The sequence below is a fragment of the Oenanthe melanoleuca genome, chromosome 2 (assembly GCF_029582105.1).
Source record: "Oenanthe melanoleuca isolate GR-GAL-2019-014 chromosome 2, OMel1.0, whole genome shotgun sequence".
NCBI classification, from domain to species: domain Eukaryota; kingdom Metazoa; phylum Chordata; class Aves; order Passeriformes; family Muscicapidae; genus Oenanthe; species Oenanthe melanoleuca.
The window spans coordinates 92056386-92082771 of record NC_079335.1 but is presented as its reverse complement, the minus strand read 5'-3'; the positions used below and the strand labels follow the sequence as shown (position 1 = coordinate 92082771).

Here is a 26386-nt window from a genome sequence, read left to right as displayed (position 1 = left end):
ATGCTTTTGCCAACACTTTGCACATACAATTCTGATGTTTTCTTTTCAGATGTTCTATATTTCTAGAAGAGGAATTTAAAAGCAGTTTTAACAGGTGTTGTAAATCTTTGTCCTTTTAATGCTAAACATCTCTTCAAGTTTGATCCAATTTTCCATAGGTTGTTCTGGAAGTACAGAGGTGTATGTCTACCAACAACAAAGGTAGATGACTAACTCTGTAGGAGTGCACATTTGGTTCACACAGTAGGGCTAATAAGGCTGATTAAATCCACTAGAACTTCAATGTTTCTACATTATTTTAGACTTTATCAAACTAGAGAAGATATCAAAAGAATAAGCTGTATTTTTCTCACCTCTGCTTTTTCCTTGTTCAAGTTTTACCAGGAAATAACTTTCCTCTAGTGCTAGATGTCACATGTGATTTGTGTGACAAATAAGTACTTACACATGCAGATTCCTGTTCACTTACTCATCCTTTCTCTTATGTTCCCCATCAGGCAGGCATTCCAAGAAAGCTTCATATAGCTTCTTTCTGAATTATGTACATATTACATATGAAGTATTCTTCTTTATTCAGAAATACTGTTTATCAAATTCTGAGAATAAATGTAGCTCATGTATGTATTCATTCATATAATCACAGTATTCAGAATGTATTCTTTAAGGACAGGCAATATTGGATTACCCTATCTTGGCTCAGCTTCCCCTGCTGGGCATTTGATGGGAGATGAGATAAAACATAAAACAATCGATGTCTAACAGAGCTGCAGGGTAACCTATACAAGAGTAATTAACAGCTTGTTGTCACTAGATTTAACGTTAAGTGGAGTTTTTTTCAATTACCTAACCAAACAAATAACATGCCTTCTCATTGGCCAGGTGTAAAATCAATGTATTGCAGCTAAATCTGAGAAGGACTGACTTTGCACCTGAGAAGGACTGATTGACCTTGCACAATGGTTTTGAGTTCTAGGAAATAAATTAAAGCCTCTTTTTTCCAGCCAGCTTGCTGCACACATACTTGAGATAGTTAAGTGAATATTTAAATGTTTGACTTGTGCTATTCACACATAAAGGAATTTTCCTATTCTTTGAAAAGTAACAGCTCTAAGTCCAAAATAATTAACACATTCATTAAATATGCTGTTTATGGTCACTCAAAAAGTTATAAGTTCGTTTTTAAAAACACAATAGTCCCATTTGAATATATCTGGGGTTGAAGATCCTTTGGCCATTGCATAAGAGAACAGACATTTAAAATAAGAGTGCTTTAGCTATATAACACCCTGAACAATCCCTTAACTTGTATTGGATACAGAGATTTACTGTGAAAAAAAACAGACCAAACCAAACCAAACCAAACCAAACCAAACCAAACCAAACCAAACCTCCAGAGATAAAGGTCACTTTCTGTTAAGTCACTGCAAATTCTCTAAACAGCCTGGCCAGTGCCCACCCCTGATGACTGGCAGACTTGTTCTTGGAAATAGATTCTTCAGCTGGGTAGGTGAAAAAACAGTTGTGGTGCTTCTCCCTCTTCAAAAGCTGACATATAAATCCAAGTCAAGAGATTATTCCATTTTGCAACCTTTCAGATGCCTTGTCTTGACATATTCCTAACGTGGACAGAAAGATTTACCTTACATGTTATGAAGGATTAAATTTATGGCTAAAAATATGTGGGCTAGAAAAGGAATTGATTGATTTCATCAATATCTCAAAGCAAATTTTGAATAATTTAGGTGCATACCATTTTTTTTTTCTTCAAATTCAAAGTATTGCTTGAAAAGAAGCTTGATGGAGAGGCTGATTTAGATGATGTTCCGGGACTGCCTTATCAAGATTAGGATCTTCATTTTATCTTACTGTGACAGTTTCCCACACACTGGTTTGGCTATACAGGTCCAGATGAAGGCTGCTGGAATCTCAGGAAAATTGTAAAGGTTGCAGACAGTAGCAGACTCACAGCTGACAAAAAAGTGTTCAAGAAAAGTGGGGGAAATGTTTTTTTTTTGTGAAATTTACCTGAACACAGCTGAACAGATCCAATTGGATTCAGTGCCAGCAAAGGAGGAGCAGCATGGTGATGATTAGGAAGCATTACTCCAAAACACAGCTCCTAGGGGTGATTGTGAAGAGCCTAGATCTGTTCCTGTTTTTAAAACCAGGAATGTGTTTGAAGCTACTACCATGAAAGTCCTCCAGACATATCATTTGTTCAGCCTCCTCACAGTTCTCTAGAATTCTCATCCTATGTAGCTGCCTAGGGACTTCTCCTTTAAAGGAACTATGCTTCACATCTATTAAAAGACTCTCTACCTTTTTCTAAGATTAATCCAATATCAAAGTTGTGTTTTCAAGCAGGTACCAAAACTGCCAGTCCCAAAGTGGCTGGTACAGTTGCTTGAACAGCCACCACTGAGATAATAGTGTCAGGGAAGTTCATGTTGAGGATATCTGGGCTAAAGGACTGTTCTGGCTGATTCCCAGTCAAAAAAGGGATATCAATATCCTGAATGAGAAAAAGCCTAGATGAGCATGAGACATAGTTTAAACAGGAGGGTTTATTTTTGGGAATAGATGGATATCTAATAAGATATGGCTTTCTTACCAACAGTATTTACCATTGTGTTCCAATGTCTTTGATAAGGTAAGAGAATCCCTCATTGCTTTCTCCACATCTGGGGTTTGTAGGGCATTGCTCTTTGTCCTGGTTTCATCTGGGATGGGATTGAGTTAATTTTCTTCCTAGTAACCAGTACAATGCTGTGGGCTTGGATTCAATGTGAGACTGATGTTGGTAACACACTGATGGCTCAGTTGTTGCTCTGCAGTGCTTACCCTGAGCCAGGGTTTTCAGGTTCCTGTGCTCTGCCAGTGAGAAGCTGCACAAGAACCTGGGAGGGAGCATGGCCAGGACAGCTGACCCAAATTGGCCAAAGGGATATTCCAGACCATACAATGTCATGCCTGCTATATAAAGTGTGGGGAGTTGGGCTGGGAGGGGCATGTTCTTACACTCAGCTGCATGGGGAACTGGAAGGAAAGTGTGCTTTGTGGAGGAACTATCATGGTACCAGGTGTTTCCTGGCTGCAGAAGATCATTGGGGAAAACAACCAAATTTTGAGGGGCCACTTGTTATTTGTACCAGAGCTACAACATTGGATGAAGGACCAGAAATTCTTCAAAATTAAGAATGCCAAATCTATGAACAGAAACTCATGTTTTCAGGTTACGTAGGCTCTTATCACTATTAGTTCAATATGCAAAATGTCATTATGGATCTAAAATATTTCTTGCATTGTCAGCTGGGTCATGAAACAAGCAGGCTGTCTATAACTATAAACTGTCTTTCAAATTTGACTCTGCTAGTATGAACCAGTTCAGAGAACAGTCGTGTGCAAAACATGTGTCCAGTCTGGCACACATTTGGATGGTGTAGTCAGTGGCATAGAAATAATCAGCCTGCCCAGAAGTACCACCTCTGCTAGCACCTCTCAGCAATAATGCAGCACTGTTATTCCAAGCAATTAAGCAGGCAGACTGTTTTTTCACTGAGGTTTACTCTTGTTCATAGAAAAAAAAAATTATACAAGGACTGTGTACCAAGAGAGAAACTAAATTTTAGAAATTTTAATTACTTAGAAGCTGTATTTAACCCAGACCTTTTAAAGAGAAATAAAGAATAATTTTATTTTTCAGCTTTGTAAGCACTCTTGTAATTTGCCTGTCTCCCTTTCCAACATCTTTTCCTAAACAAAAATGCTGAAGACTAGAGACAGATAATGTTTGTCCACAATCTTCCATGCTGGAATAACTATTCACTGTCTTGTGGAACACGGAACAGTTTTGGTACAGGGGTCAGATAGCATAGGAAAGGGTGAAGAAAAATAAGGTATTTTTTCTAGATAACACAAACATGTTTACTGATACTGACTTTTAAGTATCTCTATCATCTACTGAGCCAAGAGAAGCTTCTTCTCACTAACATTTGCCCTGTTAGTGAGACCCTTTGTGACTTTGTGTAAATAATTGGTTCAACAGCCACTCTCCTGTCTTGATTTGGATTTTTGGAGTGTTATTAGTTATTGGTTACAAAGTGCATAAACTCAACACATACATACATACATACATACATACATACATACATACATACATGCATATATATATATATATATATAAAATCACAAAACAGTTTGGATTAAAAGGGACCTTTAAGATCATCTCATTCCAAACCTTCTCCCATGGGCAGGGCAATTGCTTAAAGCCCCATCCAACCCAGCCTTGAACATTTCTAGGGATGGGGCATCCACAGCTTCTCTGGAAAACCTACACCAGTGCCTCACCACCCTCACAGTTAAGAATTTCTTCCTAATATCTAATCTAAATCTACCTTCTTGGAGTCTCTGTAACCATTAAACCTGCACTGCCCCACCATAAAGGTCACAAAGTTTCAACCTTCTGAATTTACACCCTCAAGCTCTCAGTTTAATTTATTGATTACTATGCCCTTTATTTCCACATTCTTTTACTACTAATTTTTTTGTCTGTTATTTTGGACATTCTTCAAGCCTTAAGTTACACTTTGTTTCTATGCATAACTAACATTCACAGGAATGGGGCATCCACATACCTGGGAAACATGTTCTACTGTCTCACCACCCTCACAGTAAGGAATTCCTTCCTAATATCTAATCTCAGCCTACTCTCTGTCACTTTAAAGCCATTTCCTCTTGTACTTTCACTACATGCCCTTGTAGAAAGCTCTCCTCCAGCTCTCTTTAGCCCCCTTTAGGCACAGTTTATCAATTTTTAAAAACCCAGACAATGAAATTCCTCTGTATATTAATACCATCAGTAATTTTACCATATTGACAATCTCATGTGGTTTCAGATGGACAAAAAGAAAAAAATTAAGTCCTTTTTGGCAGCTATCTTATAGGTGTGTAGGGACTCTTAAAGAGAAACAATGGCCTTTTGGGGTTGAATGGTTATCTTGCCAGTCACATCCTTACAAAAGCACAATCAGCAACAGCCTTCCTCTTTACCAAATTCTGACAGGATTTGTTTAAGAATTTTGTGGCCTTTATTCACAGTCCTGGAGAGTAAAGCTTATCCCCACAGGCAGCAGTGCCATAAACTGCATCACACTGACCCACCAGTGTTTCACCTCTTGGAGCTTTCTCAGTGGCTGGCACTTTCTCCAAGGAAACATCTAAAATGGAAGTTAAGTTAATTTTGACTGCGGGCATTTCCTTTCCTAGGAGGAGACATGCATTACTAAAGTGACTAGACATGGATTTCTGCTCCAACCTGAAAAAATGGGAGTAGGCAAATGTTGCTGGAGGCATGAACAGGTCATGCAGTGTGAAATTAATACTAGAATTACTGGAGAAAAATCATTGAAACTGAAGTTATATCCACATCCTAAGAGAGGTTGTAATGGTAAGGAAACTTCCAGGGTGGAATGTGGTTGGCATGTAAGGAATCTTCCCCAGGCAAACATAGCCTGCAGCTTTAGATTTTGGCAGCACTGGGGAGCTTCTGAGCTGACCTTAGAAGAAATAGAGTGGAGGGTGGAGCAGAGTGGAGAAACTACAGGCAGGCTCAGTTGTAAATCACTGCCAGTATGGAACTAAATGGTGCCCTACAGCTAAACAACCACAGAGCATCTGCCACACAAGAGATATATTGGTTGCTGAACTAGCAATTGCTTGATTTTATGGTAAAATTCTGTTCTGTAGATGGCATTTGCTCATGATAACACCAAGAATCATCTCCATCCCAAAAGCTACCTGCCTCCTAGGTGTGACCACCACTCACTGAGCATTTGCTCTATATTTTTCCAACCTATACTTTTAAAATCAAAATGAGAAAATTCTACACCAATCCGTAACAAAGGTATGTATGACAAGAGTCACTCAAACATAAAAAAATAGTACAATGCATTCTTGTGTGTCAGGCAAGACATTTTTGTAGGAAAGGCACACATTTTGCAAAGTCCTGGTGAAAAGTCAGCTATACTGTGGACATTTCTCATTCCTCAGGTTCATGTAGAAGAAATTCCATCTGAGGTGAAGGCAAACAAAGACTGAAGCAGCAGAGTAAGGGCATGGAGGGCCTATGGAATAAGAACACAACTAGCAAGGCAAGACAACAGCTGAGAGAGCTGTCATCACTTTCAAAAAGATAGCAAGGTTGAGGTCCAAGGAAGGAAAAAAGCTACTGAAGTGCAAGGAAAAATTATAGTTAACAGCACAAACCAATTCACTTCTTCTTTCCAAAAGGAAAACCTCACCATCAACAGTACAGTAGCAAATATCTCTTGGTGTATTGGGAAGAATGGTGAGGAAACCATGCATGCTTTCTATGCCTCTGCAAAGTTCACACAGAGGAAACCAAAACCCTATCTTTCACCTCTCATGTCACCACAACCTTATTTGCACAGTCTGAATGTACATATCCATTTTGGCACCAACATAGAAAGTTACAAGCATAGTAAATTCCTTCCTCTTTTCAAGGCTCAAAAAACTGAATCCTAAAGGAAGAAGAGACTTACCAGGCTTACCATGAATGGAGGTGCACAAATAACTTTCAAAAAGATTTAAGTCACCAAGGAGCTTTGAAAGCTTTACCCTGGGGATGGATCCCATATAAACACAGCCAACTGGGCAGCTTAGATTCAGTGGGAAAGGGGGATGTGAGGGTGATAGCAACAATGGGCTGTTTTACATTTTGGAATTTTGCCTGATTGTGCTTTGGGCACGGATCCAAATGTTCTATGTCTGAAAATAACCAGCCTTTCCACCCCACCTCATCCTCCTTGTTTTTCAAAGCCTGTGTTTTTTCCAAAGTGGTCTCTTGGCACTGTTCATTCCAGCCAATGGAATATATTTGGTTACATTTTGGCTTTTGAGCCAAAAGTGTAGTGATGGCTTCAGATTGAGGGAGAACAAGGCTTGGGAATGTCCAAGGAGAAGTGACCAGTCTGTACATTGAGGAGGCAGGTCTTGCTCACACACTCAGGGAGTTGCCAGTTGCTAGCACCGAGATCAGGAAGGAGTTTTCCCCAGTGCAGATTGGCACTGGTCTATGGGGCTTTTTGCCTTCCCCTTCAGCATCAAGCATGACCACTGTTCAGGGGTCTCCAGTCCCTTTCTTCCAGGCTGCCCATGCATCTGGAAGATGGCCTGCAGCTGAAGGGAGGAAGGCTTTTTTCCCCCCATGGTGGGCTAGTGTCTCTAGCAGTTTTTTTGCCTTTGTCTGCAGCACTGAGCACAGCCCCTGCTGCCCTTGCACTTCCCAGGCACTATTGCTGCCCTGGCTCCCTCTGACTCCTTTGCCTGCTGCAGGCTTGGAGTAACAGTGAGCTCTTCACATCACTCCATTTTCCAAAAGGTTCTTGTTTCTGGTGAACAGCCTTGGAAGTTTCCTTCCTTGCTTAGAAAGGCTCCAGGCTTGCTGCCCCATCCAGAGGTTTGGATGCCAAATGGCCTACTGCCATTTTTCAGCTCTTCCAGAGTACAATACAAGTGTGGGGCAGGCACAAGAGCACATTTGGTTCATCCTTGGCCAAGAGGCACAGTGGAGCACATTTTGGAAGGCAGAAAGTGTGCTTGTCATCGATGTGGGTCCTACTTTGGATAACATCCCACGGTGCCACATACCTCTTTGCTTTCTTCTTTTGTATGTGGTCAGTACCAATTCTCATTTTTCTCATTCCTCACTCTGAAGGAAACAGGGACTGCTTTGCCTATATTCCTGCTGTTGGTCTCTGTGCCTCTGTAGCTTTTCATTGCTAGACTGCAAGGGATGTTTTTTCAATCTTCATTCTTCAAAGGAAGAATCCACCAGCCTACTCCTGGCTACATGTGCATTGTGTTAATGCTTGCAAGCACTGTCTATGAAGCAGATTCATAAAAACAAACAAAAAAATTACGTAACTTAAATTCAGTTATAAAATCAAAATACCATTTCCCGTGGTAATCTTTCACATTTGTGTCCTTGGACATATTTTTGAAGATGAAAAAGCCTTGGTATTTCAGGCAAATAACAGTCTCACTGTTATTTGACTCATGGTGAGTGTAGGGAATGGAATGGAATGGAATGGAATGGAATGGAATGGAATGGAATGGAATGGAATGGAATGGAATGGAATGGAATAGAATAGAATAGAATAGAATAGAATAGAATTAGAATAGAATAGAATAGAATAGAATAGAATAGAATAGAATAGAATAGAATAGAATAGAATAGAATAGAATAGAATAGAGTAGAATAGAATAGAATAGAATAGAATAGAATAGAATAGAATAGAATAGAATAGAATAGAATAGAATAGAATAGAATAGAATAGAATAGTTCTGCTATGTTATGCCCAGAGTTCTGCATGACAATCTATGACCCACGTCTGAGTGCTCTGTCCAGGAGAGCAGCTCTCTGCAGTGTCAGACACACCTACAGCATCAGTCAGGCTCAGCTGGACCATGTCCCCGGAGCCCTGGGCAGGAGAGGGGGTGGAGAGGGGAGGGCTGCCCATAAGCACAGCCACGATCTGGCAGAAGACCTGCACTGACCATGGGCTCTCCTGTAGACACTGATGGCTGGCCACTTTAGAGACAGCATTTTGGGGCTGATGGACCTCAGCTCTATGGAGCACTGTTGTTTTCTGGGTCTTGTGTTTTAACAGGTTTTTCCAAGGGAAATGGCTCATGTATTTCTACAGTTGAGTACAATGAGGGAAAAAAAATCACAGGCAAATGAACATGTATTGCTCACATCAAACAGTTTGTAACCATTTAGTTCTGAAGCACCTCCTGCTCCTGACTGAGGGATTGATCTTAAAGCCTGGATCTCTGATCAAAGTGTCAGAGATGTGGGGGGTTGGCCATCCCATGGAAGCCCAGCTAAACTGGATAAACACAGAATACTTTCAAAAAATACAGTTTCCATGTGCTTTTTGCAAATGTGTTCAGGTGATCAAATGCTCTTGAGGTGATCCACATGAAAAGGTACAATGCCTCCTTCCTACAAAGTGACAGAGCCAATGCCCAGGCTGGGACACAATTGCATATTTCATCCTATCTTCTAGTGCAGGGCTAGGAAGAAATGTCATCAAAGATATCCTGAGTATCCAGTGGTAAGGAAAGGAGGAGGTAGCAACAAGAGCCAAATCAAATCAAATCAAATTGGATCAAATAAAATTGAATTAGAGCTGAGTTGTAAGGGCTGACTACTTCAGGGCTGACCAAAATAAAAATACGGTATTAAGCGTGTTATCCAAATATCTTTTAAATACTGACAGGTTTGGGGGATTGACCTCCTCTCTCAGGGACCTGTTCCAGAGTTTGATCACCCACTAGGTAAAGAAATGCTTCCTCATGTCAAGTCTGAACCTCTTCTGAGGGACATAGCTTTGAGCCATTCCCATATGACCTAGCACTAGGTCCCTGGGAAAAGAAGGACCTTTTCCCCTTCCTTGCCCCAGAAAGTTGTAGAGACCAGTGAGCTTGCCCCTCAGCCTCCTTCTCTCCAAACAAGAAAATCCTAGTCCTGTGCTGCTCCTCACAGGACACCCTGCCAGCCCCTTCCACAGCTTTGGTGTCTTCCTCTGGATGCATTCAGGGACCTTCACATCCTTTTGAAACTGTGGGGCCCAGAAGCACACACAACACTCAGGATGAGGCCACACCAACACCAAGTACAGCAGGATAATCCCTTATTTGAAGGGGCTGGTGAAGCTGTGTTTGATCCATCCCAGACCATGGTTTGCCCCCTGGGCTGCCCAGGCAGCTCTGCCCTTCAGCCAGATCTTCACCCAGTACACCATGAACCCACTCATCCCACAGCTGGAAAATTTGTCCCAAAGGATGCTGTGAGGTACAGTACCAAAAGCCTTTAAAAACACAAGAAAATTACATCCACCACTTTCCCTTCATCTGTTGGCCAGGTGACCTTATTACAGGATACTAAATTATTTCAACTGGACTTTTTTTTTATGCATCTGCATTGACTATGACTAATGATTGCAGTGTAGTGATAGGACAAGTCCTAAATTTAAAAAGAGAGATTTAGATTGAATATGAGGAATAAATTGTTCTGTCAGGGTGGTGAGGCATTAGCACAGGTTGTCCAAAGAAGTTTGTCCAGGATGCCCCATCCCTGGAAGTGTTCAAGATCAGGTTGAATGGGGCTCTGAGCAACCTGGTCCAGTGAAAGTTGTCCCTGGCCCATGGCCAGGGGCTTGGGTCTAGATGACCTTTAAGGTCTCTTCCAACCCAACCATTCTGTAATTCTGCTATATTGTAGGGCAACCTCCTGTGTGTTGACTTTCTTTAGCCTCTCCCATTAACTATTGGAATTCAATTTTATGTATTTCTGGTAGAATTCTCTTTTACTATCTTGTTCATTGTAATTTCTTTGAAGCTTGCAGTCTTATGACTTTATACACTCATGCTATCATTTTTATGTGCTTTGGGTCAGAAAGCTTTATTCTCACCTTTTATATGATTCCCTATTCATTTTCAAATCTGTTTCTGGGACATTCTTCCCTGCTGCTCTTTCTCTGCTTTTCAAGTTGTTAATACATTTTCTAAGTCAACATTTTGCCTGATTTTACCCAATGGATAAGCAGTTCTCCATTCTTTTTCTGATTGTAGTTCCCCTTACACAACTATAAATTTATTTTCTTTCAGGGCTGTAACTTTATTTGCCATCATTTCAATGAGTTTCAAATTCTTGTAGAAAGTGTTCTCCCATTAAAACCAGTCCTCAAGAGAAGACCCTGTCCTCATCTCTGTGTGATGAAGCTGAACACCACTGTCATTATTTTGCATCCCTCTTCCTGGTATCAGAATAACAGGCACCATCACTTAGTTGTAACTTTAATACAGGTCACTAAAAAAGTAGTAATAATATTTGAAAGAAATACTGCAATATAGAAACCATAATTTTATTGGAAATAATCAACACAACTTCAAGAAGTTTTAACTCAGTGCTGCAATAGGTATATTTTATCATTATGAAACTGCTCTCTGGTTGAAAGTCCTTCAACTGCAGCAGCTTGAAAGCTGCTTAACAGAATGGCAGGTTTCTGACATACTTTGTGCTAGCAAACCTGCTCACATGACAAATCTATTAGTGTGAACAAGGAAGTGGTAAGTATGTTGTACAAAATTAATATTTCAGCTATGGCAGTCCAATTTTTTTTTTTTTTGTTATTGGCAGCCTTCATTTTGAAGGGAGTGGCTTTTTCACTTCATTCAGTTTACCAGTAGACTGACTTGAAGTTTTGTCATCATCCACCTCCCATTCATTCACCTCTTCCAGTAATTCATCCTGCAGCTCATAGTCTGAGGCTGATTCAGTGTTATCATCCCAGTAATCAGCTTTGCAACTGTCCAGTAAGTGTTTCTGTGGCAGAATGTCATCATCATCATCAGGAGGATTCCTTGCTTTTTTCTTTTTCATTTTCTTTTGAATCTTAGAAAGCTGCTGCTGCTTCTCTGTCCAGGCAATGTTTTCTGTATGTCTTGATGCTTTCATTTTTTTATAGTCCATTATCTGTTTATTCAGCAGTTCATGATCAATACCAAACAGATTAAGCCGCATGGGTGAATCTGAAGATTGAGTTGTTGAAGGAAAGAGTTTACTGTGGGAAAGAAAACAAATATTGGCTTGGATTTTTTCCCCCACATATATTTCTATTTTTGACAACTTGAACAGGCAACAACACAGGCCCTGTGTTCCCAATGTTTCAAAGGAAGAGATACCTCCATATCATGTGTCCAAGGACAGTCTGTGTCAACAGATTTAATGGGAGAAAGCCAATAAAGCAACAACATGCCAGATGAAACTGCTTGCCTCTGGGAAAAAGTGTACATAGGTGAGCACTGGATCTGGGAGCCCCAAGGAACTCAAGACTTCTCCCAGCTCTTCCAAGTGAGAAGCAGCAGCCTGTGCCCAAAACACACCAGAGCAATGCAAACCTTATGCTGGACTTGCCTATTTCCCCAAGACACAGAGGAAGGTGTTAGGCGCCCTTTGGGAAATCTGTCACAGGAATGACTTCCCACAGGAAGCTATTTGTGATCCGCACCTGATGGACCATCCTGTGAGATGCTGAGGCACAGAATGTACCAGAATTCTACCAACAGATGGCAGCACACTGGTGCAAACGCTGCTGGCTTTGAGAGCATCCAGTCCACAGAGCCACTATTCCAATAGGTTGTTCAGCCCTATCTCTCAATGGCTAAAAATCCCTCACAGAAGAAAGTTAAATGAATTTAGGAAGATTTGTCAGTAAATTTGCAATCCAAGCATAACAAACCAAACTTACATCAGAAAAAAGTGGACAAGTAAAGCAGTACTGGTAAATGCACTTTTCATCCTCATGAGACAATTACCAGCAAGAAACAAGTATTACTGCTGCAGAGCATTTTTAAAATTTTGGTTATCATCAACACATCAAGTCTTGAAATCTTAGAAATTCTACATGTATTTCCCTCATAAAAGGAAGATATTAATACCATAACAAGTATCGGGTCAGCAGAGATGAAAACGGACACTCACAGAGTTCTGAACCAAAAAGACCCACCTTGAATCATTTTGATATGTTTCTTCTTCTGGAGGTCCAAAATCAGCAATTGCCAGTAAGTCCTCGACCTATAAACACAGGAAGGGAACACATATTAAAGATCCTGTTTAAATCTACTTTATTCTCATCTACACAAGAAACAGACAAGTATCCAACAGCAAATATGTTCTTTTCTATGTCTGCAATATTTAGCAAAACCAGTTCAAAACAGCCTTTTCCTTCTTTTACATGGAAGTGCTTATACTTCTTGGCTGGGATGTTTTTGTCAAATAGTGGATCCAGAGACTCCTACGCAGTTTTTTGCCTTATGTGCTTTATGAACCCTTGGCTAGGGATTGTCTGACCTACATATTTTTTGGTTTATTTTTTCTTATCCCAGTCTTGCAAATCCTTTTCCATAACATCCTTACACTTATCTTCTCCCTTTGTGCAAGTTTGCATTTCTCTTACAAGCAACTATGGAGTTCCCAAATACCTTTTAACATGGCCTCTAAACAGTAAATGCTAAAATCTATTATATGCAGTGCTTACAGACAATACATAATTGTGAAAATTTTCTCTTGTTTGAAATTTAATTTCAGCCTTTCTTTACATTAATTCCCTTCCAAAACATTGTATTATTCTAAGAGTTTAACTGGATGTTTTTCCCTTACTTACAATACTTAAAAACCAAGTTCAGCTTGTTATTTGAATCTGTGATTGACATAAACCTGATGAACTGTGAAGTGAGAGAAAATGATCCATCTATCTGCTCCCCACTGTCATTTCCTGACAGAAGAGATATAAAGAGGGCTTTTACTTGTTTGCTGTGAAACTTAGAATTTTTCTGATCACAGAAAGTTCAAGCAGTACACTGCATTTCTAGAGAATCTGAAATTCTTTTTATCTCTTCCAGCTCTGCTCATGCACACAGCAGAAGCCCCTAAGGGTCTAACAGTAATTGGCTGTAACAGTAACACTATTATAAATAACAAGGTGCTTCAGGGCACAGAAACATGAACCTGTTCTTTTCAACTTCACATCAACAGCTCGAGGAAACATTTCTCATAAAATTCTACTCATTAGTGTCATGTTTCTTTTCTGGAAATCTCACTATTTTAGAGATCTCATTTCACAGTCTCAATGACAGCAAATTCCTAGGAAACATCAGTATTCTAGTAATATGTCAACTAGTTCAAATCATCAACAGCTTGACAGGAAACATGAAATAGTAAAGACAATTTTAAAAGTTAAGGAAAAAATGTAGTATGAATAAGCCTACATCCCCTATGCAAAGATTTGCACTTCCCTACAAACATTTTAACAATTCACAGATGGAAAAAGATATGGGAAAAAAAAAATTAACAAAACCCCACTGGTTATTCAATTGAATCTTAAAAGCACATAACATTTAAAATGTGGAAAACAGCTCCTCCAACCTCATTTCTATAATCATATATACCAGGCAACCCTGTATTATTCCTTAAAATGGTAATTTGTATTTTTTTAATTTCTTCACTGGCCTAATGATACTGCCTACAATTCTTCTACATATTATATAGGCATCAATTTTACCCAGGATTATTTGTTAAAATGATTTTTGCAGCTATAGAGAAAAACCGATTTTTAATGTGAACTGGTAAAGCAACTAAATGATCAGCTCTCTCCTAAGTGACTATATTTGTACATTGAGTCAAAGATTAGCTTTACCTCTTTTACAGCTGCAGCTTCTTTGTCTTTTATAAATACTACTGGGGGTACATTTCCTACAATCTGCTGACTCTTCAGAAGATACCTGGCAAAAACACAGCATTCACCAGCATGAGTATCAGTATAGCATCTCCAGGACAAGTAAAAGGTGTTAAATGAAATCCAGCAGTACTGTACATTTAAAGATATGGCTTGCAAAATTTTCAGTCTGATGAGGAGCTATTCAGGTTGGAAAAAATGGGCAAAAGCATCAAAATAGATGGTAACATTCTTAATTTTGGGGGTTTTTTGGTGTCAGTATTGTGAAGAATTTCTGTAATAAGAGTCATCCCTTCTGGAGGCCCAAATAATCCCTAGCAATCAGAACTGCACAGTGAATCTGCAAGGAGATCCTTGCAGGTGTCAGTCCTTTGTGCAGCATCCCGTTCTGGGCTACTGTCCTGCACAGCCTGTCCAGCCACCATCACCAGGACACTAGAGTGAGATCTCACCCACACTCCTCTTGCTTTCTGCTCAGCCCACTCCTGCCCTGGGAAAGCACAGCAGCCAAATGAGCCAGCTGTGCTCCAGCAGATCACACAGCTGCTCTGACACAGCCACCCTTCCCTGTGAGGCTCATCACAGGAGATGCTCCACTCCAAGTATCTAAAAACTTAAAGGATGCCAACAGGTCAGGTCTAGACTGTCAGAAACACCTAGGAAATGGCTCTGGATTTAGGAAGTGGCCTGTCTGTCCCACAGCAGTACCGGATACGTGGAGCACTCTTTTGCAGCACACTTTCAATGTAACTTTCCTTCTCCACAGCGGAAGCAGGGTTCCAGTATACACGACACGCTGAAAAGTTGGATGACAGGGACACCTATAAAAAAGGCAAATCTGTCTTTAAAATTATGTATATACATACACATTTCACCTGTATACAACCAAGTCTGTGATGGATTGCAGAAAGCTTGCTAGAAATCTTTTTTTGATAGCAGAAGTAATGATATCAGACCAGATTCAGATCATGAGTATATCAGGACTGATCTACCCCCAGCCATGTCCCAGTGCAGCACAAACACCGTGCAGCTATAAAATCTGTGATGTATTGGGAAGAAGGCTGTTTCTTTCCCTCTCTTATGTTACAGTTGTTTAATTTACAGCAATGCCTCCTGAAAGCACTGTGCCACACCAGCCAGCATTTTTATATGCAGTCATGTCATCTGAAACAAGCAATCCTCAAAGCCCTAGAGATAGGAATACTCTGCAAAGGATATTGCACATATAGAACCCAAAGACTCATCTTGCCCTTGCAATTTTGAACACTTTTCTGACAAAATAATTAATTCAGATGGCAAAAACATCTATTTCAGTCATGAATCACAAACCTTTTGTCATAGATGCAGCTATGAGGTACCATTTTTCTCCATGCTTCTAATAGCAAAGCTAAGTCCACCAAGCTTTTAAACCAAACACTTAATCTTTAATTAATTGAATCTTTACAGAGCAGCAAATGTAGAAGATAAAAACTGCAGACAATAAACAAGAATGTGGAGACAGACGTAGTTCCTGTATCAGAGCTCTAACACTCCTTTCAAATCCACAAATTATGACACAATTATGTACAAATCTCAATTCTTTTTCAGATCTGGCTTGACAATGACATTTTCTTAGGTTTGCCCTTTTTTTTGAAGTAATTCATGCATCACTTAGTTCTTCTGCCAGTAACATTGCTGATGAGTGACACAAGGAGGTACCAATTCTCACACAGCTGCAAGAAGAACAGACTCTTGAAAAGACACACTTATTTTGGTAAAACCAAGCTCCTCCTTCTGAAAGGGCAAGACAAAGAGTTTATGTCTGAATAACAGAAAGAAAAAGTCATATCAGGAGAATCACCATTTAAGTGGCCTGAGTTGCATTTGCATTAGGGTAGCAAAGCCTAAGCCAGGTACTACAGTGGCAAAGCTCTGCTCATGTGTACTCCAGAGCCTGATCTTGCTGCACTCTGCCACATCAGAAGCAATGCAGCAAAACTCCCCTTGCACACATCACAACACCCAGGGGAGCTCCTTTGGCACCTCCATGCCAACCTCACAATGTAATCAGAGTGGCTCAGCACAATGTAGCTTTGGCACTTGCCTTGCAGATTTCCAGCTTGAGATCATAAAATTCTTGACTGACTTCACAGGTAGTCGCCATCTCTAACACAGCTTTATGAATAAGACCATTCAAGACTTTGCAGCGCATGTTATCTTCTTTCCTCGTTTTTGTCAGATCATTTTTCATTAAAAAGTCCAGCTTGGTTGGTTTATACAACTTTAAAAAGAAACAGGCAACACATTTAACAGTGATTACACACTTGTATCAGGCAACTATATACAGTTTTATGCACATTACTAAGTATGCTCTTATTTCATTATTGCAGCTCTGATGTCTTTATATAGGGCCTACATATTAAGTGTTTCAATAAGGAATACTGCTCACAAAATCTACTACAGTCAAAGTTTCTAAAGTTCTTTTAAGGTATGAAGCTCTACAGATCTGTTTTCTCAGAGCATGCATTACTGAAAAGCTTTGCTTGTTTGAAAAAACAAACATTAAAAAAATTTAATTAAACTAAGCTCATAAAAGTTTTAATCTGGATCAGTACTCAGAAGTGTGCAAGAGAGCATTGACGCTAGCAAGGATGAAAGATCAGCACAGAAGACGAAACAGCCATGGGAAGCCAAATGGCAATCCTGTCACAGTCAGAACCCTACTGTTTGTTCAGAAAATCTCGCTATTTCTCCACCAGAAAATGCTTCAAAGTTAGAATCAGTGGCAGAAACACAAGTCTGCTCCTCCTGGCACAAATAAACACACTGTTGTAAGAGCTCACACTCACCGTTTGTGATCCCAGGGTAGGGCTGTCATACCAGAACTTCTTTCTTTTGGGAAAAGGAAAGGAAATCAGCCTTATCTTTCAGCAGCTCAGAGAAATAAAGATTCTACCTGCCTGAAAGCACACCACAACACCCAGGTTTTCGTGCAAGTAGCTCTCCTCCTGGGGTGTGGGGAACAATGCTTCCCATCCACAGCTGAAGCTGCTCAGAGACAGCAAGGGGGTGGAAAAGAACAGCTCTCAGGTTTCTTTACATTCACAGAATCATTAAGGTTCGATCATAGGGCTAAGATCATCAAGTCCCACTATTAACCCAGCACTGACAGTTCAGCACTAAACCATGTCTCTTAAGCACCACTTCGGTTTTCTGAACACTTCCAGGGACAGTAATTACCCACTTTCCCGGGGATACTATTATACTGCTTGACCATACTTCCAGCGAAGAGATTTCTCTCAATATACAATCTTAAATGCCCCTTAGTGCCCCTTAACTTGAGGCCACTTTCTCTCCTCCTGTTACTTGATTCCTGGGAGAAGAGACCGACCCCCTTTACACTTTCAGGCTGTTGTAGAGTGATAAGGCCCCCTTGGGTCGCCCTTTTCTCCAGACTCAACACTCGCAGCTCCCTCAGCTGCTCGTCACAGGACTTGTGCTCCAGACCCTCCGCCGCTGCCCTTCACTGGGCACACTCCAGCACCTCAATGTCTTTCCTGTACCGAGGGGCCCAGAACTGGACACAGCCCCGAGGTGCGCAGAGCACACAGGGACGATCCTGCTCCTGCAGGACACACTATTGTTGATAGAGGCCGGGGCCATCGGCCTGCTTGGCCACCTGGGCTGCTGACCAGCTCAGATGGAGTGGTTGTCTCTCTCCCCCCCGCGGTACCGGGAGCGCCCGAGCCCCACAGCCTCCCTTACCGCCCTTGCCCCGGCGCCCACAGCCCGCCCCGGCAGAGCCCCGCACCTACTTATTCTTGCGGAGCATTTTCCGCAGCATGTTCCTGGGGCCGCCCAGGGCTGCGGAGCTGCGCAGGGCCCGGCAGCACCGCGGCACCGCTGCCGCCCGGGCAGCCCACATTGCTGCCCTAGCCCCGGCCCGGCCCGGCCCGGGTAAATCCCGCCTCAGCTCCCCTGCGGCTCCCCCTGCCGGCACGGAGGTGTCGCGGCCGGCCCCGGGGAGGGAAGGAGAGGCCGAGCTCTCTCTCTCAGGCTGGGCAGGGCTCCACACACGCAGCGCCTGTGCGGGCACACTCTGGGCGCTCCGGACCGCGCAGCGAACTCGCAGCCGAGGGTCGGCATTGCTGCCAGCTGCTCTTGGATGTGCCGGGCGGCCTCTCTAAGACACGATTTACGTGTCCAAGCCCCATTGTAAATCTAAGACACGATTTGCATGTCCTTCAATTCGCTGCTGCATCGGCGGGCAGTTGTAAGGGGATGCGAGGAAAGTAAATGAGCTGAGGCAAGACTCTGTGCTCTAGAGTTTTGCATTGAAGATCAAGACAAAACACTGAAGTTTTCCACACAGAACCGCTGGTGGGTATTTAAATAAATTAAACAAGTGCTTTATATCTTTTATCTGCATAACACTGTGGGATAATTACACCAAAAGCGATCAAATTACTGTTTCTGCGCCGAGGGCATTAATCCTAAATGCCAGCTGCTTAGGGCAGCACCTCACGAGGGACAGGAAGACCCGCCAGGCCCGCCTCAATGCTTTCTGCCATTTCTTCCATCATAACCCAGCGTGTCTTCTTGGTGGCACTTCCAATGTGAGGAGTTATTACAACATTCTTCAGCTTTAGCAAGGGGTGATCCCTGGGAGAGGAAAAGAAATGCAAGTCGTTCACAGCACATTCATCTGTTATTTCATCACCTGCAGGCAGCTGGGGAAAATAATGATTAAAAATAAAACAAAACCTAATTGCATGACCCAAGCATATTCAGAGGAGTTCAACGTGCTGTCTAGCTTGGTGGGACTTTATGCAACAAATCCTCCAAATGAGTGAGTGTGAATTTTATTTGGCTTGAACAAGATTAGGGACATGTTTTCAGCAGAACTAGTGCACATACCTCATGTACTCCTACTAACAAAATTGTGCAACTTCTCACATGCTCACAAAATTTTACTCAGTTTGAAGATCACACATAAACCCTTTTGTATTTAATTTAAGTACGTGTCTTACCTTGGCAAAGGTTCAGGATATGTCACATCCAGAGCAGCTGCCTTAATAACTTTGTTTTGAAGGGCTTCCACCAAAGCATCCTGGTCCACTACCAGACCTGAGTCACAGTAAGAAGGATATGTTTATTTTCCTGTTCCTTACTGTCCTCTCAGCATTCTTTTGGGCACTGTGGTCAGGCAAACAGCAGAGTGTGGTGGAGTGGGAGGGGGAAGCTTGGGTATGTGCACCAGGGAATTAGCAGCATGAAACAGAGTGCCAGGCACCAGAGCAGGCTGTGCCACCCTGAGGTGTGTGAGCAACAACACTGCATTAAATAAATAAAAGGCTTAAGTAGGAGATATATAAATACACATGGGCTTCTAACACTTCAAGCTCGCTAACATTTCATAGACCTACTTTCTCATTATTATGGAAACACTTAAATGTTTTACTGAGATATGATAATGGGTGTCTAAATAAACTAGTAATCAGAAAATTTACGGAAAATTTCAGAGGGACAGACTCTACATTAGATGTTTTCCCAGGACTTGTCATGCCAGCAAACCTTAATGGAGTTTTGTTTATTCGGCACCTTACCTCTGCTGATATTAATAAGAGTGGCAGTGGGTTTCATCAGCTCCAGCTCCCTCTTCCCAATGAGTTTGTGTGTCTGTGGAGTTAGGGTCACAGCCAGCAACACAAAATCTGACTGCTGGAGCAAATCATCTATCTTCTTACAGTAAACAGCTCCAACAGCACTTTCTTCTTCCTTTTTTCTGAAGGGAAAATCCCAAAATTAAACTGTAGTAGCAAGAAACAAGGGAAATATCAAGTCAACAGTAGAGAAAATGTTTATTTTTTTGTTATCTTCGCTGTGTAGTGCAAAGGAGTTAGTAAAGACAAAGGTCAAGCTATTTCCCACAATACCAAGTGAACTGTACACATATGTGCAATACTGTGGAGATGGAAAGTAAGACATGGATATCATGTAAACGCACTGAATAATTGATAAACCAAATGAATTTGTGACACAATTTCTGCTTATAATGGGGATTCTTCTCCTAGCCAAAAGCAAGACTGATGTCTTTTGAAAAACAAGTAATTTAAGTAAGTGAAATGTGAAAATCACTGAGGAAACACACAAGACAGGGCAGGGGTTAGATCCTCCCAAATCTATGTCAGCAACATCCTGATTGTGCTGTGCATCAGTGCTGATTCACTGCAACATGCTGATGCACTCGATCTGTATCAGGACGAGCTTGGCTGGCTCCCATCAAATTCCCACAAAAGAGAAGAATGGAATGGGCCTGATGGAAGCACCAGGGCACAGGGCACATACACCTCATCTAGAAGACAGCCATCAGACTGGCAAGTCTGGCCCTTTATTGTCACATGGTTCCGGAAAGGTGAGATGTCTCTGCCTGAATCCCTGCCTCACCTAAAACACAGGAGTTAAGTCCTCTCAGTTTTCTCCTTTCCAGTCCGTTGGAATATCACCACCATGGCAGGAAGAACTCAGGAGCCCCAACTAACAGGGAGAACAGTGAGATATATCTCTCCCATTCCTTCCTGGTTTGCTTTCTGTATAAATTGGGAAATTAATGACCATCTTGGAACTTTTCCACTTAAAATGAAGAGCAGTGCAAAAAGTGATAGCACAGTGAAAAGTACAGATAACACATAAAAGCAGTAACAAAATAGAGTTGCCATGGAGCTGCAACCAGCTTTACCTCTGATTTCTGTTGTGGTACAAAATCTTCATTTCAAAGGCTTTGGCTCTTTCGGCCACTTTGTAGCCAATGGTGCCCATCCCCAGGATCCCCAGGGTTGCTCCAGAAACCTCAACCCCCAGCCAGTCAGCAGGGAAATACTCTGTGTCAGGGGAGACTGCCATCTCATGGCCTTGGAAGAGCAAAAGAAGAATTATGTAATGTGAGGGATGTTCCAGCATCTGGTTACTTTCCCCCACCCTGCCACTTTTTATCCTAGGACAAGGCAGAAGCACAGGAGCAGTAATATACTGTCATCGTGTTTCTGGACAAGAAGTATGGAATGCTGCACTGCACACGACTGCTGACACTGAATTTCTTGCTCAGAAGAGAAGCATACCCAGCCTCTCTTTGACAAGAAAGGAGGCAAGAAAGGCAAGGCCAAAGCAGCAGTAAGGCCATCCAGTTCCCAGCTTCCTTGCAGATACACCAAGGTTGGCAGGGAAAAGAAACACAGAGCATGGAGGGCAAATTTCTGGACAGCTTGTTTGTAATGACTCAGATACACAGCAGCTTGGCAAAAACAGGCTTCAAGCCTCCTTGAAAATACATTCTTTTAATCCCCTTCTATTATAACTTGAAAAGCAAGACTGTAATGAACAAGTACAATGAATAAAAGTGGCTGTGGGCTGAGGGAGAAGAGGCCTGAATTTAGAGCTGTCCAAAGAAGGAACAACCCTACCTTGTCAATATACCAGTTTGGAAATAGAATGCCAGTTATTGTCAACAAGACAGATTTGTCTTAACTGCTTCCTTTCCCCCTATTTCCTGCATTTCTAGTTTTAAGTTTACTTTTGCATCAGCACACATTTTCTGCATGTCTAGAAGTCATCTTTTCTATGAAAAGATTAAGACCATTTAAGTTATTACCTTCCACAAGTCTCCTGGCAGATGCCAGCAACAAAGCCATCCCCATGTCTGCAGTGTCAGTGGAAACAGCAAATGGAGTATTGGACACCTTCACACCATAGCTGGAGATGAGTTTCAGGTCCAAGTGATCTATTCCCACTCCAGAACTTGCAACCACCTTCAAGTTAGGCAAGCTCTGGAGCAGCTCTTCATTAATAGCTGGTCTGTGGTACCACATATAGATAGCTCTGATCTTTTTGCTGAGAAATGTCTTGTTTTCAAGATACTCTTTCATGGTGATGAGATGAAAACGTTTCTTCAGAAATCCAAGATGGTCTTCATATACTCCATACCTCTCTCCTATAGAGTCAACTAGCACATAAGGCAGTTCCTGACCCTCCATGCCCTGCAAAAGCAAAGAGAATCAAAAGGACATGGTCTGAAGTGATCCATTATACCTTTTTTTTCCCTAAAAGCAGGAAATTACGTGGCTCAATTACGTGCTGTTTCCCTACTTGATGAAGGATTTGGCTAAAGATAACCACTCCCGCATGCAGAAGTATTGGTTTCTGCCTGTGTTATTCAGAAGGATGTTCAATTTCTATATAATCTTGTTAATAAGAAAAGAAAACATTCCTGAATGTGTATTTTATTTCTGTGTATGTATTTCAGAATGTGTATTCTGAATTAATAACCTGGAACATGCACTTTCCCCAAAGCCTAGGAAAGCCAGTGTCTCCTTCTTGTTAGCTGATGGAGACATAGTTGGTATCTTGATTACATCCATAGGCTCATGGTGGCCTCCCTTATTTTGTTCCCAAGAGCTGAATAGCTGTTGGGTTTCCCTATCTTCCTGCTGACTTTGGGCCCCATTATGCCAAAATCGCAGCAGCCAGCTCCATTCCACATACCTGGTGGCTGTAATCTTTCCACGTGTCTCAAAGCTCTGATGAGGTTAGACTGGGTGGTTTCTGCTTCCTGTCTTAATTCCCTCACTCCTTCCTGCATTTTCTTTTCTCAAGGACCAGCTTCTTGATGGAATCCTTTTCCCTCCTCCCCTAGTAACTGATGATACAGACCCATTGACTTCCATGTGCACTGGGTTTTTTCCACTACTGGGGCAACTGTAGTTGTTCTTGTTTGAGCCTCTATCTCTACTATCACTTCAGCTGGAGTTTGTCCCCTTGTCACTTGAACTCAGTCAAGTTACCCTCAGCATACCAAGTTCTGGCATCTCCTGTTCAATGTTCAATATTTAAAGCCAAAGTCTTGATAACTTGAAGAATGTGGCCATTTGAGTAGAAAGGTATCTTTTAGTCTGCAAATTCTGCCACTTCTGCAATTATTTAAGCAATTATCATTGATGAGATTATCTCAGTAAAAATCTCATTTAATCTAACAGAGATATGAATTATCAACTATGAACTTTGGAGTTACGCATGAACATAAGTTTACCGTTCTTTCTTCAGTCTCCTTCGGTGCCTCGCCAGCTCTTCACTCCGTGAGTCTGCAAAGAGCCAAGGCTGTGCTCTCAGGTTAAGGCCGAGCCCAAGCCCCCCAGGCCGCCCCTCAGCCCGAGGCAATGCTCCCGCCCCGCTCCCCCTTTCCTCCCGACCTCCCGCCCGGAGCGCGGCTCCCGGCAAGTCCTCCCTGCCCAGGGCGGGCTGAGCGCTCGCCGCTGTCCCGGCGGGCCTGGGGCTGGCACTGAAGTTACAGGAGGGAGCTGCAGCGCAGGACGGCCGGGAACGGACTGGATCGCTCCCGTTCCCAGCCCGCGGGAGCTGCCGCGCCCCGCAGTCCCGGTGCTGCCCCCGGGGCCGCCTTCCCCCGTGGGGCTCGGGCCCTGTCCCCCTGTCCCCTGTCCCGCCAGCAGAGCGGAGGGTCCCGCGGCGCCGCTCGCACTCACCCCGGGCGCTGCAGCCGCACGGCGGGGGCGGAGCGGCACCGGCGGCGAGGCGGGCACTGCCCGGCCGCCCGCACCCCGCCTTGCGGCCGCCGGCGAGCAGGAAAGGGGCCAGGAGAGCCGCCAGGGCACGGGAGGGGAGCCCCGATCCCTCCGGGAGCCGGCAGAGAGCAGCGCGAGCTCGCGAGGGATTGTGTCATGGTGCAGAACCCTTTCTGCTGTTCGTGGTTTCGGGATTTTGCATTAACGTCCTGCGTGCTGTGTTTTCCATACTGTCTTTGAAAAGCACAAGTGGTCTGGTCTTTCTGCTGGTCTTGACACTCTGTGCACATGAATTAACATAAGATGAGAAGTTGTCTCCGACCGACAGGCACCAGTGACAGCTCCCTCTGCTGTCACTTGAACTTCTTTTCCAACCTATATGACCTAGGAACTGAGAGCTAAGCAGCTGGGGCAGGCTCAGGTGCTTGGACACTTGAGATGTTGTCCCAGCCACAGGCAGTCCTGTGCCAATTTCAGCTGAGAATGTGGGAGAATTTTTCTGACTTGGTCTGTATCATAGAATTACAGAATGGTTTCAATTGGAATGGAACTTAAAGCTCATTTGTTTCCAAACCCTCTGCTACAGGCAGGGACACCTTTCACTAGACCAGGTTGCTCAGGGCCCAATCCAACCTGGTCTTGAACATCCCAGGGATGGGGCATCCACAGCGTCTCTGTACAACCTGTGCCAGTGCCTCATCACCCTCAAAGAGGACAATTTCTTCCTAATCTTCTCCATTCTACTACCTAATCTAAACCTCCTCTCCCTCAGTTTAAGGCCATTCCCCTTGTCCTACCACTACTCATGAAGAGTTTCTCTCCAGCTCTCTTGCAGATCCCCTTTAGGTACTGTAAGGTTGCTATGAGGTCTCATCTGAGCCTTCCCTTCTCCAAGCTGAACAACACCAACTCTCCCATTCTCTCTCCATAGCACAGGTGTTCCAGTCCTGTGATAACTTAGTTGCCTTCTCTGGACCACTTCAGTAGGTCCACGTCTTTCTTGTGCTGAGGACCCCAGGGCTGGGTACAACATTCCCGGTGGGATCTCACAAGAGCAGAGTAGAGAGGAAGAATCACCTCCCTCAATCTCCATACCCAGTGAAGGGGAGTGGGAAGTAGAGCTTCAGTTCTCAGTTCATAAAAGCTGTGCTAAAGTGATTCCCTGTGCTGTGCAGGTGGCCATAATCCACTGAGGAGGATGCCTGGCTTCTGGGGTCACAGCAGCCCAGGAGTCAGGACACTGCTGTGGGCATCCAGGGATCTTTCTGCTTTCGCACTGTGGAATAACCAGCCATAGGTGCTGCCATGTCTCTCCTGACTACTGCAGTGCTTTTCAAAAGAATTGGATTAGTCTTCTTGAATTCTGTCAAAAACATTTTGATATGCTGAACATGAAGACAGTCACATTTAACACCAATCCTCTATAAAATTGCTACTAAAAATAAAATATAATAACAATTCATATCAATTACACAAAACTACAAACTGCTCTTGTTATCCTTTTTTTTGATGATTTTTGAGTATCAGTTGATTACATTAATTTCAAGTTCAAATAGTTAAACTTTAAAGCAAAAATTAATTAACTTGCAATATGGAATTACAGCCTGTTAACTGGATTCTTAGTTAAGTTTACTTGCATTTTCTTCCTTAAAAAGCCCAAACATTAAATGATTACACATTACCTCTTTCCCATCAAAAGTTCCCAAACTGCTTTGGTGATAAGATGTAATGAGTAACCTTTTAACTTACTGTTCACCTGAGATCGAAGGACCCTTGTAAAGTCCCTCTCAAAGACACAAGTCTGAGGAAGGAGGCCTATCACATTTTAGTCTTGAAGGTAAAGAAAAACCTTTGGAAGGGAAACACAGTAGTTTTTGCCTTTGTATATCAAATCCACAAATTTGAAGGAACAAAATGAAGGAGAAATTAGTCAGAGGAGCCCAAAAAATAACAGTCAAAGGAATGTTACTCCAAGCAAAAATCCAGGATTTTTGTCAATAAATGGGTGTGTTATGTGGTTAGATGTGGAGAGAATTGGATATTTTCAAAGCTGTTTTGTGCAACTTGAACACCTGACTTTCAAGAATTGGTCAGGGGCTGATTCATCTCTACAGAAGATGTATCTGTTAAGCATCATATGTGAAATAAGCTGTCAGTTTCACCAGTGCTATCATGTTCTAAGTATATTTAGTTTGTAGACAACCTTACAGACCTCCATGTAGTGTGTTAAGCTGAATTACAGTGCGTGTACATCATTGCTGTGTGCAGATTTTCTCTTACAGACAGGGATCTGATCTACCAGCATTGTACAGAGCACTGTCAAATGAGTGAGGTCCGTGGGTACGTAGAGAGAGGCATTGCACAGTCTGTGGACTTCATCCCCATCATTAAATATTGCCCTTGGTATCCATGTAATCCTGTAGGGTGAGCTGATGCCTGCAGTGTTAATAAGGTGCTTGCATAATAGTTGTTTCTCAGGATTAGGCTTTTGAAGTATTGCATTACCTTAAA

At 42.5% G+C, this 26386-nt stretch overlaps 2 protein-coding genes across 5 annotated transcripts; both read right to left on the bottom strand.

The window, feature by feature from the left end:
* Positions 1–10931: 10931 nt before the first annotated feature.
* RBFA (ribosome binding factor A) lies at positions 10932–18285 on the bottom strand. 2 transcript variants are annotated; one of them, XM_056485363.1, is made up of 7 exons: positions 18119–18285; positions 17153–17195; positions 16408–16584; positions 15033–15145; positions 14286–14370; positions 12597–12664; positions 10932–11651 (listed from the first exon to the last, which is right to left on the bottom strand). In XM_056485363.1, the coding sequence occupies exons 1-7, from the start codon at positions 18226–18228 to the stop codon at positions 11231–11233; spliced, it is 1017 nt and encodes a 338-aa protein (XP_056341338.1). In that variant the 5' UTR covers positions 18229–18285; the 3' UTR covers positions 10932–11230. The 2 variants fall into 2 exon arrangements, with proteins under 2 accessions (XP_056341338.1, XP_056341339.1); XM_056485364.1 differs by lacking the exon at positions 17153–17195 and having other exon boundaries at positions 18119–18207.
* A 411-nt stretch (positions 18286–18696) lies between these two features.
* Positions 18697–23941, bottom strand: LOC130250170 (probable 2-ketogluconate reductase). Of its 3 annotated transcripts, none has more exons than XM_056485603.1 (7): positions 23837–23941; positions 23386–23437; positions 21952–22336; positions 21043–21214; positions 19910–20088; positions 19334–19430; positions 18697–18965 (listed from the first exon to the last, which is right to left on the bottom strand). In XM_056485603.1, exons 3-7 carry the CDS (start codon positions 22331–22333, stop codon positions 18812–18814), a joined length of 984 nt encoding a protein of 327 aa, XP_056341578.1. In that variant the 5' UTR covers positions 22334–22336; positions 23386–23437; positions 23837–23941; the 3' UTR covers positions 18697–18811. The 3 variants fall into 3 exon arrangements, with proteins under 3 accessions (XP_056341578.1, XP_056341577.1, XP_056341579.1); XM_056485602.1 differs by having other exon boundaries at positions 23386–23453; positions 23837–23860; XM_056485604.1 differs by lacking the exon at positions 23837–23941 and adding an exon at positions 23645–23819.
* Positions 23942–26386: the final 2445 nt, after the last annotated feature.